The 15,578-nt window shown below is 34.6% G+C and overlaps 8 protein-coding genes across 12 annotated transcripts; 3 read left to right on the top strand and 5 right to left on the bottom strand.

The window, feature by feature from the left end:
- Window positions 1-40: 40 nt before the first annotated feature.
- Window positions 41-3,186, bottom strand: LOC106614583 (synaptic vesicle glycoprotein 2A). Of its 2 annotated transcripts, none has more exons than XM_070105760.1 (10): window positions 2,785-3,186; window positions 2,556-2,717; window positions 2,322-2,484; window positions 2,130-2,251; window positions 1,769-2,060; window positions 1,589-1,690; window positions 1,362-1,506; window positions 602-879; window positions 404-531; window positions 41-340 (listed from the first exon to the last, which is right to left on the bottom strand). In XM_070105760.1, the coding sequence occupies exons 1-10, from the start codon at window positions 2,840-2,842 to the stop codon at window positions 291-293; spliced, it is 1,500 nt and encodes a 499-aa protein (XP_069961861.1). In that variant the 5' UTR covers window positions 2,843-3,186; the 3' UTR covers window positions 41-290. The 2 variants fall into 2 exon arrangements, with proteins under 2 accessions (XP_069961861.1, XP_036226673.2); XM_036370780.2 differs by having other exon boundaries at window positions 602-771.
- A 125-nt stretch (window positions 3,187-3,311) lies between these two features.
- LOC106614584 (ATP synthase mitochondrial F1 complex assembly factor 1) lies at window positions 3,312-4,481 on the bottom strand. The gene is made up of 3 exons (XM_014230392.3): window positions 4,115-4,481; window positions 3,715-4,042; window positions 3,312-3,649 (listed from the first exon to the last, which is right to left on the bottom strand). The coding sequence occupies exons 1-3, from the start codon at window positions 4,351-4,353 to the stop codon at window positions 3,386-3,388; spliced, it is 831 nt and encodes a 276-aa protein (XP_014085867.1). The 5' UTR covers window positions 4,354-4,481; the 3' UTR covers window positions 3,312-3,385.
- A 269-nt stretch (window positions 4,482-4,750) lies between these two features.
- On the top strand, window positions 4,751-5,625 carry Pfdn5 (prefoldin 5). The gene is made up of 3 exons (XM_014230395.3): window positions 4,751-4,965; window positions 5,027-5,236; window positions 5,293-5,625. The coding sequence occupies exons 1-3, from the start codon at window positions 4,870-4,872 to the stop codon at window positions 5,467-5,469; spliced, it is 483 nt and encodes a 160-aa protein (XP_014085870.1). The 5' UTR covers window positions 4,751-4,869; the 3' UTR covers window positions 5,470-5,625.
- LOC106614585 (moesin/ezrin/radixin homolog 1) lies at window positions 5,610-6,662 on the bottom strand. The gene is made up of 3 exons (XM_014230393.3): window positions 6,351-6,662; window positions 5,860-6,282; window positions 5,610-5,809 (listed from the first exon to the last, which is right to left on the bottom strand). The coding sequence occupies exons 1-3, from the start codon at window positions 6,555-6,557 to the stop codon at window positions 5,738-5,740; spliced, it is 702 nt and encodes a 233-aa protein (XP_014085868.1). The 5' UTR covers window positions 6,558-6,662; the 3' UTR covers window positions 5,610-5,737.
- Window positions 6,663-6,842: 180 nt separating this feature from the next.
- CCT1 (chaperonin containing TCP1 subunit 1) lies at window positions 6,843-9,440 on the bottom strand. Its single transcript, XM_014230388.3, has 7 exons — window positions 9,250-9,440; window positions 8,813-8,966; window positions 8,665-8,752; window positions 8,354-8,587; window positions 7,715-8,283; window positions 7,476-7,656; window positions 6,843-7,423 (listed from the first exon to the last, which is right to left on the bottom strand). The coding sequence occupies exons 1-7, from the start codon at window positions 9,320-9,322 to the stop codon at window positions 7,049-7,051; spliced, it is 1,674 nt and encodes a 557-aa protein (XP_014085863.1). The 5' UTR covers window positions 9,323-9,440; the 3' UTR covers window positions 6,843-7,048.
- A 337-nt stretch (window positions 9,441-9,777) lies between these two features.
- On the top strand, window positions 9,778-12,404 carry udt (protein undicht). Of its 2 annotated transcripts, none has more exons than XM_070105758.1 (6): window positions 9,778-9,941; window positions 10,039-10,290; window positions 10,350-10,507; window positions 10,583-11,552; window positions 11,612-11,761; window positions 11,851-12,404. In XM_070105758.1, exons 1-6 carry the CDS (start codon window positions 9,896-9,898, stop codon window positions 12,111-12,113), a joined length of 1,839 nt encoding a protein of 612 aa, XP_069961859.1. In that variant the 5' UTR covers window positions 9,778-9,895; the 3' UTR covers window positions 12,114-12,404. The 2 variants fall into 2 exon arrangements, with proteins under 2 accessions (XP_069961859.1, XP_014085804.2); XM_014230329.3 differs by having other exon boundaries at window positions 9,779-9,941; window positions 10,033-10,290.
- Window positions 12,405-12,668: 264 nt separating this feature from the next.
- SdhD (succinate dehydrogenase, subunit D) lies at window positions 12,669-13,785 on the top strand. 2 transcript variants are annotated; one of them, XM_014230434.3, is made up of 4 exons: window positions 12,669-12,870; window positions 12,929-13,032; window positions 13,090-13,277; window positions 13,353-13,785. In XM_014230434.3, exons 1-4 carry the CDS (start codon window positions 12,828-12,830, stop codon window positions 13,573-13,575), a joined length of 558 nt encoding a protein of 185 aa, XP_014085909.2. In that variant the 5' UTR covers window positions 12,669-12,827; the 3' UTR covers window positions 13,576-13,785. The 2 variants fall into 2 exon arrangements, with proteins under 2 accessions (XP_014085909.2, XP_014085908.2); XM_014230433.3 differs by having other exon boundaries at window positions 12,670-12,870; window positions 12,923-13,032.
- Window positions 13,786-13,881: 96 nt separating this feature from the next.
- On the bottom strand, window positions 13,882-15,314 carry PTPMT1 (protein tyrosine phosphatase, mitochondrial 1). 2 transcript variants are annotated; one of them, XM_014230432.3, is made up of 4 exons: window positions 15,108-15,314; window positions 14,702-14,845; window positions 14,315-14,632; window positions 13,882-14,138 (listed from the first exon to the last, which is right to left on the bottom strand). In XM_014230432.3, exons 1-4 carry the CDS (start codon window positions 15,111-15,113, stop codon window positions 14,013-14,015), a joined length of 594 nt encoding a protein of 197 aa, XP_014085907.2. In that variant the 5' UTR covers window positions 15,114-15,314; the 3' UTR covers window positions 13,882-14,012. The 2 variants fall into 2 exon arrangements, with proteins under 2 accessions (XP_014085907.2, XP_036227390.2); XM_036371497.2 differs by lacking the exon at window positions 15,108-15,314 and adding an exon at window positions 15,001-15,019.
- Window positions 15,315-15,578: the final 264 nt, after the last annotated feature.

Here is a 15,578-nt window from a genome sequence, read left to right as displayed (position 1 = left end):
TTAAGATTTTCGAGATTGTAAAATAAAAACAAATTCACAATAAATAGTTATAATACTCAGTTTTATTCAGCATCAAATAGGTAGGGTTATGAGGGGCGTATGAGTAACACAAAATTTGAACTGCAATCAAGAAAACCAAGCTTGACTACTTAAATACTATAACTACACATACAAATTCAACAGGTCTTCGGTGACAATTGTTAGTTTGAGTCAAAAGTTTCAATTCCCATTTGAATAATATTTATTTTGCTTGCAGTACAGCATTGTCAACTATTTATGTTCATATAGTTTTAAAAGAAATGTTCATCCAAAGGCAAAAAGTATCCGCATATCGCACAAACTGAAAGTAACAAGAAATTCGATTAATCAAAAAAATTAGAATTCATATAACAACGATGTTCACCGAATGGAAAACACGAGAACAGCATGAAGGCTTCGAAACAAAAACTCTCAATCAATTGAGCCATAATTGTTGTACCAAAAACGGCGCCAAAGCGACCAAATATCAAGCAAATGCAAACCGCTTTACCTCTACATAAAAATATTTTAAATTATTAATTAACCTAAAAAAAAATGATACGCAAATAAAATCATGAGTCACCTTACGTAAGTAGGTATGAATTCCAGTACCGCGCTGTTCATTAAATTAGTCATTACTGCCGGTATCGAAAGATAGAGGATAAAGGTAAGAGGTATTAAAGGCGAACTGGTCACAAATGGGAGGCAAATGCCGCAGATTCCAGATATTGTCAGTGATATGCAAAATATGGGCTTTCTCGAAACGACCAACAACATTAGACCAAAGGAAAGATATTCAATTAGATATGAAATACCCAAAAAAATAGAATCCCAAAAAGACACAATTTCGTCGCTACATACCTAGAAGCAATAGGGATAAAACAATTTAGCTTTTTCGAAACACTTATAACTATATGGTCTGAAAACTGGATATATGAAATCGGTACGATATAAAATATTCTCTGCGTTTACTTAAAAAATTTTCTAAACCAATAAAATCCAATTTAAAGTAACTGAAAATAATTTATCGAAGGAACATTTTGAAAAAACTTTTGTCTAACGCTTTCTCACTTATAGAGCTTTTAAAACCCAATACGCTCGAGAGAAATTATTTGGCAAATCAAAGATCATACAGGAAATTACAACGAGCGCATTTACATATTTATCGGAAAACGCGAATGAAACTATAGTCGATCTGTTGTCGATCATTGAATACTTCTATTTTTTGCATATGATTTTTTAGCGCTTATATGTTCCTGTTGCCTCGCTCGGTCTATAATTAAGTGCATGTTATATGTAAAGTTCAATAAATACTTGTATATAGCAAAAGACCAAAATCAAACCATTGTCTCCTTGGCCAATTTCTTATTATGGCGTATCGCCTCACAAATTGAAAATTCCATTTCGTGGCTCTTATTTTTATTCTCTTGTTCCAATGTGAGAGTATGATTCCTTATGTCTGTGAACCAGATTGCAACCCCATTGGCACTAAACGAAATTTTTAATACAGAAAATCACCACAAACATGCACATATATATACGTATACTTTTCGCTGACTCTTACACTTACACAAGCAACAAACCGAACATAACAACGCAGCTGATCAAGAATCTTTTTATATAAGGATGTCGGAATAAAGGTACAACCTCCTGGGCCATTGCTCGAAACACACTTAAACAAATGCCAAAAAATTGCATGAACAGAAGTAACGATTTAAAGACAAGAATAAGAGGTATGTGATATATGTACTTTGGTGCTGGGGTCACTCCAGATTGTAATAATGCTCTCATATTAGTAATTCCAAAGTCCTCTAAAGTCTTTCCATTGTTAAGACGACACAGCCAATTTAACACTTCTGAGCATTCTTCGTTTTTATTTACCAACAGCAGAAATTTCGGACTTTCTGGTAGTCGCAATAGTAATAAGAAACTAATCCATCCAGGAACTGAGAATAGCAATCCAAGTATGCGCCAAGGACGTATTATCAAATTACCGATTATGGGTATATACAGTTTCCAATTCACCATTAGCTGGGAAAGTCCTACAGTTATTAAAATTCCATTTTAGAAAATAGTTAACAATAACTGTAAATTTAAAGATTTTTAAATACCTGGACAATAGACCATAGCGATGCCGTTAAACATGCACATATAGTTAATGATAGAAGCGCGATTTTTCGGTGTACAAAATTCCCCGAGATATGTAAGTGCCGCGAAACCAGGGCCAGCCACACTTTATAGTATTTACATGATCGAACCAATATTAAGAAAGCGGAGCTATATTATCAATTTAGTTTAATTACCAAATGCCAGTCATAAAGCGGAGAGTGAGAAAAATCCAAAAATTTGTGATTAACATGGATGAAAACGAGCAAACGATGGCCATTGCCGTACTGCGCAAAAGCACCGTTCGCCTTCCGATTTTGTCGCAGAAATAACCCCACATGTAGGATGAGAGAATCATGCCTATCGGAACATAGATACATAAACTACATATACATATCTACGAACACGAATATTTGTTTTATATATGTTACCGATATATGCTGCCGCCTGTATAGCCGCTTTTGCTTGTTCCGAACTAGCGAATTCGCACGCGCTCCTTGGTGCTATAATGGCCATGCCCATTGTTTCGGTAATTGTGAACATGAGCAGCAGCCCACAAGTGCACAAAAGTCGTAAATGCCCCTTTCCGAAGCCTGTGTGAAATTCCCGTACATAAGTCCGTATGCATTTTATGTAAACAAAAACAAACAAGCGATTTACCTATGATAACCATAACATCATCAAAGTGCGTGCCGTACGGTAATGCATGTGCAGACATATGAATTTGCAGCTAATGACTAAAAATTAAACATTTCAAAATTAACAATTCAAAAATTTATTAGCAAATCAAATTGAAGCACAGTAATCCACAATTTCACACACGCGAATAACAGAGAAATACAAATTTTCAAAAATTGGGACAATATTATTTTAAAATATCAAAAATAGTAATATTTTTTAAAAAGTGTGTACATTTTATGTGTGTCACAAGTAACAATACAACTTGTTACATTTTATACCTACATTTATGTATGTAATATGTTCATAAGTATACATGTATAGCAACTAAATCTTTTAAAATGTTTTTGTAAAAAAAAAATCTAAATAAGATTATTCACCATTTTAGTTGAGTAAGGTCAAATCTCAATGGTAAACTTATTACATAAGGCTGCAGAAGAATACTTTTTAGCAGTTACAATTGTCCTATATAAAAACATAATAGTAAAATATTCGATAGTAACACACGATTTGATCATAGGATTAATGTCCATTTATTAGATTTCACAAAAACAAAGCTTGAGAAACGGCTTTTAAGAATACTTTAAACTAACTGTATATTTTCAACCTCTTTAATTAAATCCATATGTTTAAACTCATCTGGCTTTTTGTTGAACTTCTCCAGTAGCTTTAGTCTGCTTTCGCCGCCCTTGAAATAAAACATTTGTAATTCATTAGCCAGGCATTGTGCTTCCTGTGCCGACAAGACTTTGCTATCATATTCGCCACGCATCAATACAACATCTTTATCTTTCATTTCAGTATAATGCACAATAGTTAGACACTCTGGCGCGTTTTCGGCATGCACCTATGAATTATATATAAATTAATTTAGATACGCGAGCAATTAACTAACAAAGAAGCAACACCAACCTGGTAGGCAAGTAGCGGCGTGAAATGCACCGCATTTGCAGCAAACTGCAACATGATAAACTCGAAACCCTCGCTTCGCGGAAGTGGCAACAAAAATATGGGAAATTGTTTAGCACGTTCCATAAGTGTTTCAAATTGATTCACAGTTAATGTTGCCGTCAACACATCTTTAGTTTTGTGGTATTCATACCATATACTTGAGATTTCTTCAGCTGTCTTGTCTGCGACAAGTTCAAGTTTCATGATATCTGTAAGTTTCTTGTAAGGTATCTCATTGGTTTCCTCATCCTTCAGTGATTGTTTGGGATTAAGAAGTTCGGAATAAGTTCTTTAAGTAAAAGTCGTTAATACATCTTTCGTGCTATTTAATAATTAATAAGTTACATGAATAAAGATTTACCTCGTTTGACTCTTTCCATCCTTAATAGGATTTACAACTTTGTCCACACGTTCTAAAAACTCTTCCGGAGAGGTTTGTTGCAGCCTTGCAATTTTCTCTGCATATTTATCGAAATATGGGTTTTTCTCTTTCATATTATCCAAAGCCTCCTCGGCACGCCTCATTGCTGACATGCTTATGGTTCTTTTAACTACGTTGTTGACTGATAGAAGGCGCAGATAGCAACGGGAGCAGGCCATAACAAACGCAACTTACGGCAAACCCTTAATATTTTCCCAAATTGCTTGAGGGGAAGAATTTTAATTTAACACATGGAAGACGGCTAAGTTTAGTGTGGAATGACAAATTACACAACATAAAACAGCTGTTCAATTTCTGGAAACTGTTAGGGTAGCCCAAATTAGATTTAATGTAAAATGAGCTTTTATTTAAAAATAATTGTTCTGAATCTATATCGCTGTTTGACGTTAGCGACGACTTTACCAAAAGTAAATAAATTCACTTTTCTAAAAGGTGCGGTTTACAAAGACTTTGAGTTATCTGATACCAGGGAAAAGTGTTTTTATTATTGAAAATTGGAAACCCTTAGCATTCGAAACTCCGCAATCGACATTTCGACAATTCGAACTGCAACTCATCGAATTATATTTATCTATAGAGGTATGTGAAGTTCTATTTCGCACGCGATTTAAAGAAACATTTGTTAAGATATTCGCTTTTAAAACACTTATTTGTAATATAAAACCAAATTTAAAATGTCGGCGAGTAGTAGCGATGTAAAAACAGAACAAATTGACTTAGCAAAGCTTAGTTTGGAACAATTAATGCAAATCAGACAGGAAATGGAAAAGGTGCGTCCACGGCAATGGCAATATCTCATATACAATTTTTGAAAAAAAAAAATTTTTGTAGGAAATAAACAGCATTCAAGCTTCATTACAAACTCTTTACAATTGTAAAGCGAAGTATGCTAGCTCGAAGGAAGCGCTGGAATCATTCCAACCTGAGTGGCAGAACCGTCAAGTATTAGTGCCGCTTACAAGTAGCATGTATGTACCTGGACGCATTAAAGATCTCGATAACTTTGTAATTGATGTAGGCACAGGTTATTATGTGGAAAAGGTTTGTAGATTCATCTTTAAAATATATTGATCGTATAATTTAGTTTACCTTTAAAGAATTTGGAAAGCTCTAAGGACTATTTCATGAGACGGGTGGATTATTTACAAGAACAAATAGAGAAAATTGAAAAGATCCAAATACAGAAAAGTAGATTTCTAAATGCTGTTGCAGGTGTGATGGAGATGAAACAACTCGCACTCTCGAAACAAATGCAACAACAACAAAGTGCATAAAAACAAAGTTTTCCTTAATAGTTCGACAAAAAAATTCACATATATCATGAAATATTGAAAGTTTATTAGCGGAAATTTGCTTGTAATGAATGAATCCGCCTGCAAATAAAAATAAATGAAATGCTTTTAAAAACGAGCTCTTCATATGCCAATCGATCTATATATTTTACTATATTATAGGGAAGTAATTTATACATTAATATTATTATACATTCACATATACTTGGTACATTACAACCAGACTGTATTTTATTTTATTTTAAACGTACTATTTCTTTTTAGCTTCCTCAAGTGCAATGCCGAGCATCTTAATTTTTTGTTCATACACTTCCTTTAAATCCTATTAAAAAAATTTTAATTAGAAGAATTATCAAATATCATTCTATGTACCTTAAATATTTTCGACTGTATGTCATATTCAGCTCGAAGTTTGTCATAAACTCCTTTAGATATTATTAGTTTCTTCTCGGTTATGGCACATTTATCCTTCTCTGCTTTAATCCATTGTTGAGATTTCTCCAAACGGACTTGCATATGATCGCATTCTGCGTTCTTTAAATTCAACATATCTTTAGTCACCTGTACAACATCCTTCATTGCCTCCACTTGATTCTTGAGCACCGCAACTTGTTGCTCTTGTTGTTTACATACTTTAGTTTTTTCAAAAAGCAAAGTTTTCGCTTTTAGCAATAGCTCATCTTGCTCCTGGCGTGACTTGGGAGCATCCACACCACCCAGCATAACTGACTGTTTGAGCGATTGGTCCAATTGATTTACCCTACGTTTAAGTTGCTCATTTTCGGATTGACTTTGCTTCACAAATCACAACAGAAATGTATTCAGTTATTAAAATCCTGTTAAAAAGAATGTACTATTCTAACCTCTAATTCTTTACGAAGTGTAGAAATTCTCTTGCGCGACTCTTCTACCAGCGCCTGTTTTTCACTTTCTAATGTGAAAACTATATCCAAAAGTTCATTACTTTGTGCCTGCGCTTCTTGTTGATCTTGCACTGGTGGTGAAGGCACAATATCATTTGCTAAATTATTGTTAACATCCTCTATGGAATCTGCAGCGTTTTCGGACATATTGCTATTTTATTTTAATATCTCCAATTTTTTTCCTGTGAATATATCCGCTGTTTTCCTACTACTCGTCCAAAATGTTTGTCTTCTTCTTACTTTTTTTATAAATACCACACTGCATAGCTATTTTTAGCCAGTACGCAGTGCGCGCGCCGCCGAATAAACACATGCCACTAAAAATTAAAATTATAGCGCTACCTTTATAAAATAAATTTACATTTTGATTCACGCCATCAGTAATTCGCATCTATGTACATTTTCGAAAATATTTTTTATTAGTAAAAGATATTGTATTGCAGTCCAAAATTTATTTTTATTAAATTTTTGTAAATAGAACTGAACAGAGTAACTGTTGTTTAATATGTAGTGTGTGGTTGGAAAGTGACATTTGTTACCATCGAAACAGGTTCTGACCTTACCATTAATGTTTAAATGTAAATGTAAATAATAAGTGTGTAGAAGAGGCAATACGAGTGGTCCCAAAACTAATACAATTAGCCATCGAGCTCCCCAGCAGCACAGGCGTCAGCATAGTTCTTGCCTCCCTTTTCTTCTGGATTTAGTTTGATCATATCATCGATACGCAAGATGGTAATAGCGGCTTCAGTAGCAAATTTAAGTGACTTTATTTTCGACATCGCTGGCTCTAAAACACCAGCCTTCCTGTTGTCGCGTACAATACCTTCGATCAAATCCAAACCCGTCCACTTAAGTTGAGCATGTTCCGTTTTTGTTTGACTGGAATTGTGGTAAGCGCGTAATTTTGCTACCAAGTCAGTAGCGTCCTTAGCAGCATTCACCGCCAATGTTTTTGGAATGACCAATAGAGATTTTGCGAATTCGGCGATAGCCAATTGTTCGCGGGAGCTCTGTAAAATAATTTATATTTATAAGTTTTTTAAGGGCTATTTATTTATTTACCAGAGAAGTTGCAAAATTTTCCAAATATATTGAAAGTGCAGCTTCGACACAACCACCACCGGCTACAACTTTTTTACTTTCCAACACACGCTTTACAACGCACAGCGCATCATGAATAGAACGTTCCATCTCATCACAGTAGAAGTCATTTGGTCCCCGCAAAATAATGGAAGCAGCAGCTCTATAAGCGAAATGTAATCATTCAATCACTTCGAGCACAATTATATTTTAACACCTACCTAGCTTTAGTGCCTTTAATCAAAATTAGTTCATCATCACAAATACGCTCTTGTGCAATTTCGCCTGCTTCTCCGACCATAGATGCCTCAAAGCTCTCTTCTCCTTCCATATTAGTCAACGAAGTGAGGAAGGCAGCTCCTGTGGCTTTAGCTATAATTTTCAAGTCACTCTTTTTAACACGACGCACGGCCATAGCTCCAGCCTCAACAAAGTATTTCATGCAGAGATCATCAATACCACCTGAGCATAACACAACATTTACTCCAGTTGAAAGTATTTTATTGATTCGTTCTTTGGTGATATCCATTTCACGTGCACGAATTCCTTCTAGCTTGTCCGGGTCATTAATTAGCACTTGCACGCCCATTTTCATTTTTGTCTTTTGTAAAGAGAAATCTAGGCAAGCTATTTTTGCGTTGACAATTTTTTTCGGCATTTGTTGTGAAGCAATGGTACAGTTCAGAGCATAACCGGGTATCAAAACCGACTCGCGTGCTGATTTACCATGAGCCTTCAAGACATTTATAGCCTTAATTGAATATAACGGACTTCCTTTCGGATCTATGATCTACACAAAAGCACAACAAATTAAAAATCGTTTGCCATATAATCCTATATTTTAATTGGACTAAATTTACCTTCACTGCTTGCGCGGCATCCACAACCATTGTGGCGAACAAATCGGCGTCGGCACCAATGATTTTTGAACTCATCGATGTTTTTGCAATGTTAATTAGAGAATCACGTCCCAGTTCATCAACAGGAGCTGTTAAATGTTCTGAAATGTATTTACAAGCTTCTTTGCATGCCAGACGATATCCAGCAATAATTGAAGTTGGGTGAATTTTTTGCTTTACAAGCTCATCAGCATTCTAAAAAAAAATGCGGACATATGTATATGCATAGCTCAATTTTCTTAAATAAAATAATATATATTAATATTACGTACCTTTAACAACTCTGCGGCTAATATGACAACTGATGTCGTACCATCGCCAACTTCTTCATCTTGTAGTTGCGCTAGTTCCACAAGAACCCTTTTGAATAAAGTAAAACATTTTTATTTGAATATATAATGTATATTTCAATCTTCTTACTTAGCCGCTGGGTGCTCCACCTCCAACAATTTGAGAATTGTAGCACCATCATTAGTAACAGTGACATCACCAATGTCGTCAACCAGCATTTTGTCCAAGCCAACTGGGCCCAAAGAACTTTTCACAATATTTGCAATGGAACTCGCAGCCATAACTAAAAGCGTATAAAAATATTTTTTAAAACCACACCCCTGCCGCTTTATTTCAGGATCTAAATGATATTAATTGTAACCTCACTTTTTCATATATGCATGTATTTTAATCAGGGATTCAAAGTTGTAAGTCTTGATTTTATATTCAGAATATTACACACTTGCAACATTATTTTAAAAACATTCTCGAAAAGTCTTATAATTCAAGGAATATTTCACATGTTGAATTTTCGTTCTCCCGGTAATGTTTGGACGCAGATGTTTTTAACACCATAAATTTCTTACCATTCTGTGTACGCACGGATGCGCCTGATTGTCTTGTGCCCGCAATGGACAGAGGGCTTGCAATAGTGGACATACTTTTGGTTCTTCTTTGAGATTTTTAATTAAAAAATCAACAATATCTTAAAACGTTGATGAAAAACGATGTGCGCCTGACTCACTGTATCGGTAACAAGAAAAATGTGTGCTTGTTCGAATTCGAAATGTATTTCTTACTCCATTTCCTCTACGAGTGGCAGCTCTAACAAGTGTTGCCGTCGTAAAAGTCTTGCGCCAATAAAAGAACTATGTTTTCAAATATACTTAACCATTGCAATTTTAAAGCAAAAAATTAAACGTCGCATTAACGTTTGTTTTAATTCGCAAATGTCCATATATAATAAAAATAAATACTAAATTGTTTCATCTCAACGAAACGCAGCGAAGAGTCACCGATTACGATCGAATATCGAAAAAAGTCAATATATCTACTTAAGATTTATCGATGTTTTAAAAACACCATTTACATCGCTATTACAGCAATTTATTTAGTTTATACGTTCTCTAACATTACTGTCGTAGTTAATAACAAGATTTTAGTTTTGAATAAATATTAACATTATTTTGATTAATTTAAGTACAAATTACAAGCATTAATGTAAAGTTAAAAATGATACCATTAAAATTTATTTTACTTCTCGGCGCTCTAAGCATAGGTAAATAATTGTTCATTGGCCACACCCAGCTTCAGTATGGATGCTGACTCAAGCCTCACTTTATCAAATTTTATATATATTTGATTAAAAGTTTCAGCGCAGCAAAACCAATTGGAGCAAAACAGATGTATTATTCCAAGAATTTTACAAGGAAGTTGGTTCTCATGGGAGACGGGTTATCCCACACAAACAGTAATAGATGCGACTTCCATGTCACGCCGTGGAGTATGTGTAACCATGTCTGGCCATGGTGATGAGTATTCATTTATCTTTAAAGAGCGGTCGGCAAATTGCTATCATTGTGTTCACACTGTAATACGTACACTGAATGTGTTTGAAAAAATTGAAGGTATAAATCAATTTGAATCTAGATAATTTTGAGGTGAAACTGTGCCTTTTACATTTCAGGTCCATGCGTTTCCATACCAACGGGAGTAGAGCCAAGCGTCGAAAATGTTTGCAAAGGGTTAAAAGATGACCAACAATTAGTGACATTGTTTAATGAAAATTTTGTGCCCATTAACTGTCGATCGTCGCTTGAAGGCGTGTGGCATTTTACATATCAAGTAATTTAAAATATCCTTTTCAAATCTGAACGAAAAATATGTAAGAAATATCATATTTTTTTTTTATTCCATTAGAATCGTTTCCGGTTTACTGGTGTCTGCAATAAACCCGACGCGCGTATCCAATCTTGTCAAACAGCTGGCACTCAATTCTTGATACAAAACCAGAAATTTAATGTCACGTACCAACAGTGTGAGGGTATGGAAGGCACATTTACCGGTATTGTGGAGTATAGTTGCTTGGGCGATTGGTTTGTCGGTAAAAATCATTATTTTGCGGTCGCAAACACGAAAGAATCGCGTAAAGATGAAAAATACCGGTGTTTCTTGAAAAATCGTGATGATGATTTGTACATTGGTGTTTCCATTACTGCAGAATGTAATACTTTGAAAACGCCTGAGAACTCCCCAGAACGTCTTAAGCTTACACCTGTAAAAGCAGAATATGTTGAACCCGGTTGTACACTCCCACAAAATTTCTCTGGTGAATGGGTTAATACTGCAAATATCGATGCAGATGTGTCTATTAGTGAAACTCATATAAACGAGACATACTACCCCGATCGAGCGCGTTACCGTCGTACGATATACGTTTGTCGTGAGCGGCGAGATAATCGAATTATGATGGCTCGTCTTACAGTGGATGGCTGTCAAAAGGATTATGTCTGTTTTGACTTTCAACCACGTCATCATAATATAATACGCTATCGCAAAGGTTTAGCTGTTATCAAAGACGATTTTAGTACCGTTTGTTCGTGGGTTCAATTTAAAAATGCAGAGGCTTGGAAATATGACTTGTTTCTAGCGAAAAATCCGGTACCAGTACGTTGTCCAGTAGCGGGAAAATTCAATTTTACACAACGTGGGGAACATCCCTTCAGAACGAGAATTCTTGGCGGTGTAACCTTAAGTCCTCGACCGAACATACATTGCAAACAAAATATTTCGGATTTATCAGTATGTGACACAGATCAAAAAGAATTGGCTATTGATGAGAACTACTGTCTGTCAGTGGATCACTTGGGAAGGCCTGTGGATATATACAGTTAGTTATGTTTTATAATTTTGATTAAACAATAATTCCAATTTATTTTGAAATTTCAGGTGACCCGGATTATCGCATGAAGTGTATAGGTTTTTGGAAAGAGAATCTCAAATCTTATCTCATTACATACGATGATTTGGATCCACTTTCTAAGTACCGTTGTTGGGTATATCAACGTGCAGACTTGAATCGTGTGCTAATGTCGCAAGGTTTGTATGCTACAAGCATTATTCATTAATTCGTTAGTTATTTTACATATATTTTATATAATATTGAAACTACATTTTTTATTCTATAGCTGTTGGAGCTTTTTGCAAACTAAATCAAGATGTCACATCATGGAATCACACAGAGGGGGCCGCAGTCGCCATTGATGCCATAGAGTACGAACGAGAGCGAGACGATTGCCCTATGTACTTTGATGATGGTGCCTATCCATGGAAAGATTCAGACGCGTCCAACATTATATTTGATTGGGATTTTTATAAAGCAGATGCCAGCCCCATAATGTCATATGCAAGTGCTATTTGTTTAAGTGTCGCCACATGGATTTTATTTTAACAAATCGTGTTCATCACATTACTCACAAATAGTTTTTTAAAACATAATCTTAAAAAATTTTAAATGTAACGACATACCTTAATCAGGAATCTCTTAGAACGTATAATTGACGACTTTACAAACTTGAATGTGTCTTATTAGCCCATAAGTAAAAATATTCGATTATGTGTATACATTCCGTCCTCATTGGAAATTATAACGATAAGCTTAAATCTATATGTGTATAAAAACGTACAAAAGTTAAGTACATTAAACCGTCCATTTTTAAATAAATTAAAAAGTAAAAGCTGATGTAAAGTTTGTTGTATAAATTAAAAAAAATATATAAGTATATTCGTGGACATTGAAAATATTACAATATTAAGTAATACCAGAGAATTGTAGGTAGTCTATACATGCCCCACACATTGTAAATATTGCAAAAGTTTAGATTGCGCAAATTATTTTTATATATAAGTTAAGTTCTGTAAAACAAAATGTGGCAAGTGACATTTATATCGATAACGATTTTTCATGTATACTTGGCAACGCGGTATGTATTTGACACTTGGAACTGCTGTTTTTATATCACTCGTCGAAGAAAAATAAAAAAACGAAATCAGATAATCTGGTGGAGCTGGAAAGAAAATCTGCAAAAAAAAATAATAAGCAAGTACTTATTATTTAAGATCATAGTTAATTAATTATTATTCTTATCCAAGTGATATATCAAAAATGGCGCTCTCAGTAATGCTGCGTAATGCCGGCAAATTAAATGGTAAATATTTGTACGGAATTTGTATTACATTATATAATCACGATCTTTTAAGTTGTAGGACTAGGAAAAACGGCCTTATCTTTACCGATGAAGACTTTAACAACAAAGAGTACTCTTTCTGCAGAAAGTTTAAAAACTTTAAGTAAAATGAATAATGCACAGGCATGTTCTGTATATAATATAAACCTTCAAAAACTTATAATGAACATTTCTGTTTAGTTCATGTCAAGAACCTTCTCATTAAGTTCTCCTAAGTTGGCTGCAGCTAAAGGCAATCACACACCTTTATGGACCGCTGAACGTCTGATATCTCTTTCCCTGTTGGGTGTTGTTCCTGCTGCTTTTATCTACCCTTCGCAAACGCTCGATGCTCTACTTGCGATCTTTGTAGTCCTTCACTCCCATTGGTAAAGAAAAAAAATTTATTTTTGCAGCGAATAATCTGCATTCTTTATATCTTCTTTCATATTGTTTCGAAAAAGGGGTGTAGAGGCCATAATCACAGATTATGCTCGCCCGCAAGTGGTTGGACCACTTTTACCGAAAGTCGCCCATGGTGGGTTGATATTACTGTCTATTGCAACACTTGGTGGACTTTTCTATATCATACAAAATGATGTCGGAATTACCAACTCCATTAAGCAGATTTGGAAGATTAAGGCTGCTGGATCTGGTTCAGCTGTTGAGGAATCCGGTTCTCAATAATTGTATTTTCTCAATTACATTCACACCGTTATGTCAAACACGAAGAAACAGCCAAATACGTAAACAGTTTAATTTTTTGTTCGATTTAATCGTATATGAAATGTAACTATTGGAGAATATTAGATTTTTTTAACGACATTAGAGCGTATAAAAAATTGTCTTACTACAATTATAAACCAATAAACAATGAAATAAAATTATAAACACCAAGTCTCGTTGTATCACTGCAGTCACTAATTTTATTAAATTTATGCTTCCCGTAAGGTTTATAAGTATGTAACAACAATAACGAAATGTTAAACGTCGTTTTGTATACATTAGCATAAATATAACAACTGACGTTGTCTACTTTATTACGTAAAGTTAAAACATTTGAATAACAATGTATAATACAGAATACAAAACGTTTTTGTGCTTTCCGATACATGTTTAAGGGGTCACGTACTTGCGATATTTTTCTTGTGGAATATTCTTAGAGCTTCCCATTGCTTTGAATGCAATAAAATATGAGGGCGGCGAGCGCGCATAAAGTCCACTGCTTGTTCTGGTGACCAGCCGTTTTTCTAATTCAATACAAAAAATATATATTAGTAAATGAACTGGGATAAAATATTCAGTAAACGACATAGTACTTTAACACATTTTATAACTATAATATAATATTTACAAAAACTGTTCTCAATGAGCTGAATAGAAATAAAGTTTCTTGGTATAATTATGGTTCTTTGAACAGACGCACCATCATTAAGTAGCATCCAACAAGAGTAGCGCTACGCGTGCGCCCAGCTTTACAGTGAACATATACAGTCCCATTATTCTCAGGCTCGGAAGCCGCACTCAAACTCCTTATGCGTTTCTCTTCAGGTAGAAATTTGTTTATAAATTGTACTCCATCAAAAAGTTTATCTTGATTCGGTGCTTCAAAAATATCTGTAGTCGGTAGCTGTAGAAAACTAATTCCATGCAATTTCCATTTCTCCGTGTCATTGGAGAACATAGCCAGTTCGTAGTCTTCATTCATGGACACAACTGCTTTCACATTTTCCTTAGCGATCAACTACGGACATAAGAATTTGGCACAGATGTAGCACAATAAAAAAACAGATGATTTTAAATATTTTCTTACTTCCTTCGCCTCAGAACGGAAGGGTAAGGCACCCAAAATTACATTATCATCAATGCGATCGTACCAATTCCTTAAGGATGCCTTTTCCATCATTACATTGTAAAACAATGATGGATAAAACGTTATGCGAGCAATCATAGCAGACTGTTTGAAATGAAGAAGTTATTGAGTAATTTTCATTGTAGCGAAAGTTTTACGACTAAATGTGTAAAGCTCAGCTCAGCACATACAAAGCAACTAGTGGATATTTCTTAGGCACTACCCAAACAAACAACTTTTTACAAACTCTCTCTGCTTACACCTTAGTACACGTGCGCTTCGCAACCAGTTTTTAGACAAGACAAGACAAGATATTATGTGTTTAATAGCAACGATACAACGGTGTACTGCCAAATAGTTTACTTACAATCATATTTATCCGTATTTGGATGAATCACTACTCTCAAAAGAAACTAACGAAAGCTTCCAAACAAAGCTTGAAATTTTTTATCGTCGAATCATAAATAATTCAAGTCTACACTGCTCAGTGACGCTGAAATGTATTGTTTAATCCCATTCACATAAAATTCTCGTTACATTATCTTCTCAATTCCTCCCACAGCTGACTATTAATAAATTCATACATATTTATATTTTGAAGGGTCAAACCAGTTGACATAACCTTAACCTTGCTACGTAAACATAACACAAAACTTTGACAATACTCTACTACAGAGTATTTTAGGCAGTTACGATCAGCTGTTGAAAATACCTGAGAAGTTAAAGTTTATGCTACTTAAATTTTCATTGTAGAGATTTGTTGAAATTTATAAAAAATTTATTTTTGAATCATAAAATCAAAGTTGATTTTGACATCATTGATCCAATTACTGTTGAG

This window comes from Bactrocera oleae, chromosome 2, assembly GCF_042242935.1.
Source record: "Bactrocera oleae isolate idBacOlea1 chromosome 2, idBacOlea1, whole genome shotgun sequence".
Taxonomy (NCBI): Eukaryota; Metazoa; Arthropoda; class Insecta; order Diptera; family Tephritidae; genus Bactrocera; species Bactrocera oleae.
The sequence above is the reverse complement of the archived record's forward strand: the minus strand, read 5'-3'. Positions and strand labels throughout refer to the sequence as shown.

Bases quoted from the DNA above. Each gene is read 5' to 3' on its own strand.
- LOC106614583 (XM_070105760.1), bottom strand. From the start codon at position 2,842: ATGTCTGCACATGCATTACCGTACGGCACGCACTTTGATGATGTTATG. The intron at 1,691-1,768 runs GTACATATATCA...CATTTGTTTAAG, and splicing joins GGAGTGACCCCAGCACCAAA to TGTGTTTCGAGCAATGGCCC. The intron at 532-601 runs GTGACTCATGAT...ATTTTTATGTAG, and splicing joins TTCATACCTACTTACGTAAG to AGGTAAAGCGGTTTGCATTT.
- LOC106614584 (XM_014230392.3), bottom strand. From the start codon at position 4,353: ATGGCCTGCTCCCGTTGCTATCTGCGCCTTCTATCAGTCAACAACGTA. The intron at 4,043-4,114 runs GTAAATCTTTAT...TTTTACTTAAAG, and splicing joins GATGGAAAGAGTCAAACGAG to AACTTATTCCGAACTTCTTA. The intron at 3,650-3,714 runs GTTGGTGTTGCT...TATAATTCATAG, and splicing joins CGCCGCTACTTGCCTACCAG to GTGCATGCCGAAAACGCGCC.
- Pfdn5 (XM_014230395.3), top strand. From the start codon at position 4,870: ATGTCGGCGAGTAGTAGCGATGTAAAAACAGAACAAATTGACTTAGCA. The intron at 4,966-5,026 runs GTGCGTCCACGG...AAATTTTTGTAG, and splicing joins TCAGACAGGAAATGGAAAAG to GAAATAAACAGCATTCAAGC. The intron at 5,237-5,292 runs GTTTGTAGATTC...TTACCTTTAAAG, and splicing joins CAGGTTATTATGTGGAAAAG to AATTTGGAAAGCTCTAAGGA.
- LOC106614585 (XM_014230393.3), bottom strand. From the start codon at position 6,557: ATGTCCGAAAACGCTGCAGATTCCATAGAGGATGTTAACAATAATTTA. The intron at 6,283-6,350 runs GTTAGAATAGTA...TGATTTGTGAAG, and splicing joins CACTTCGTAAAGAATTAGAG to CAAAGTCAATCCGAAAATGA. The intron at 5,810-5,859 runs GTACATAGAATG...TTTTTTTAATAG, and splicing joins TACAGTCGAAAATATTTAAG to GATTTAAAGGAAGTGTATGA.
- CCT1 (XM_014230388.3), bottom strand. From the start codon at position 9,322: ATGTCCACTATTGCAAGCCCTCTGTCCATTGCGGGCACAAGACAATCA. The intron at 8,588-8,664 runs GTACGTAATATT...ATTTTTTTTTAG, and splicing joins TAGCCGCAGAGTTGTTAAAG to AATGCTGATGAGCTTGTAAA. The intron at 7,424-7,475 runs GTAAATAAATAA...ATTATTTTACAG, and splicing joins AAAATTTTGCAACTTCTCTG to AGCTCCCGCGAACAATTGGC.
- udt (XM_014230329.3), top strand. From the start codon at position 9,896: ATGATACCATTAAAATTTATTTTACTTCTCGGCGCTCTAAGCATAG. The intron at 9,942-10,032 runs GTAAATAATTGT...TTTGATTAAAAG, and splicing joins TCTCGGCGCTCTAAGCATAG to TTTCAGCGCAGCAAAACCAA. The intron at 10,291-10,349 runs GTATAAATCAAT...TTTACATTTCAG, and splicing joins TGTGTTTGAAAAAATTGAAG to GTCCATGCGTTTCCATACCA.
- SdhD (XM_014230433.3), top strand. From the start codon at position 12,828: ATGGCGCTCTCAGTAATGCTGCGTAATGCCGGCAAATTAAATG. The intron at 12,871-12,922 runs GTAAATATTTGT...CGATCTTTTAAG, and splicing joins TAATGCCGGCAAATTAAATG to TTGTAGGACTAGGAAAAACG. The intron at 13,033-13,089 runs GCATGTTCTGTA...ATTTCTGTTTAG, and splicing joins GTAAAATGAATAATGCACAG to TTCATGTCAAGAACCTTCTC.
- PTPMT1 (XM_014230432.3), bottom strand. The intron at 14,633-14,701 runs GTAAGAAAATAT...TTATGTCCGTAG, and splicing joins TCCGTTCTGAGGCGAAGGAA to TTGATCGCTAAGGAAAATGT. The intron at 14,139-14,314 runs GTGCGTCTGTTC...GTATTGAATTAG, and splicing joins TTGGATGCTACTTAATGATG to AAAAACGGCTGGTCACCAGA.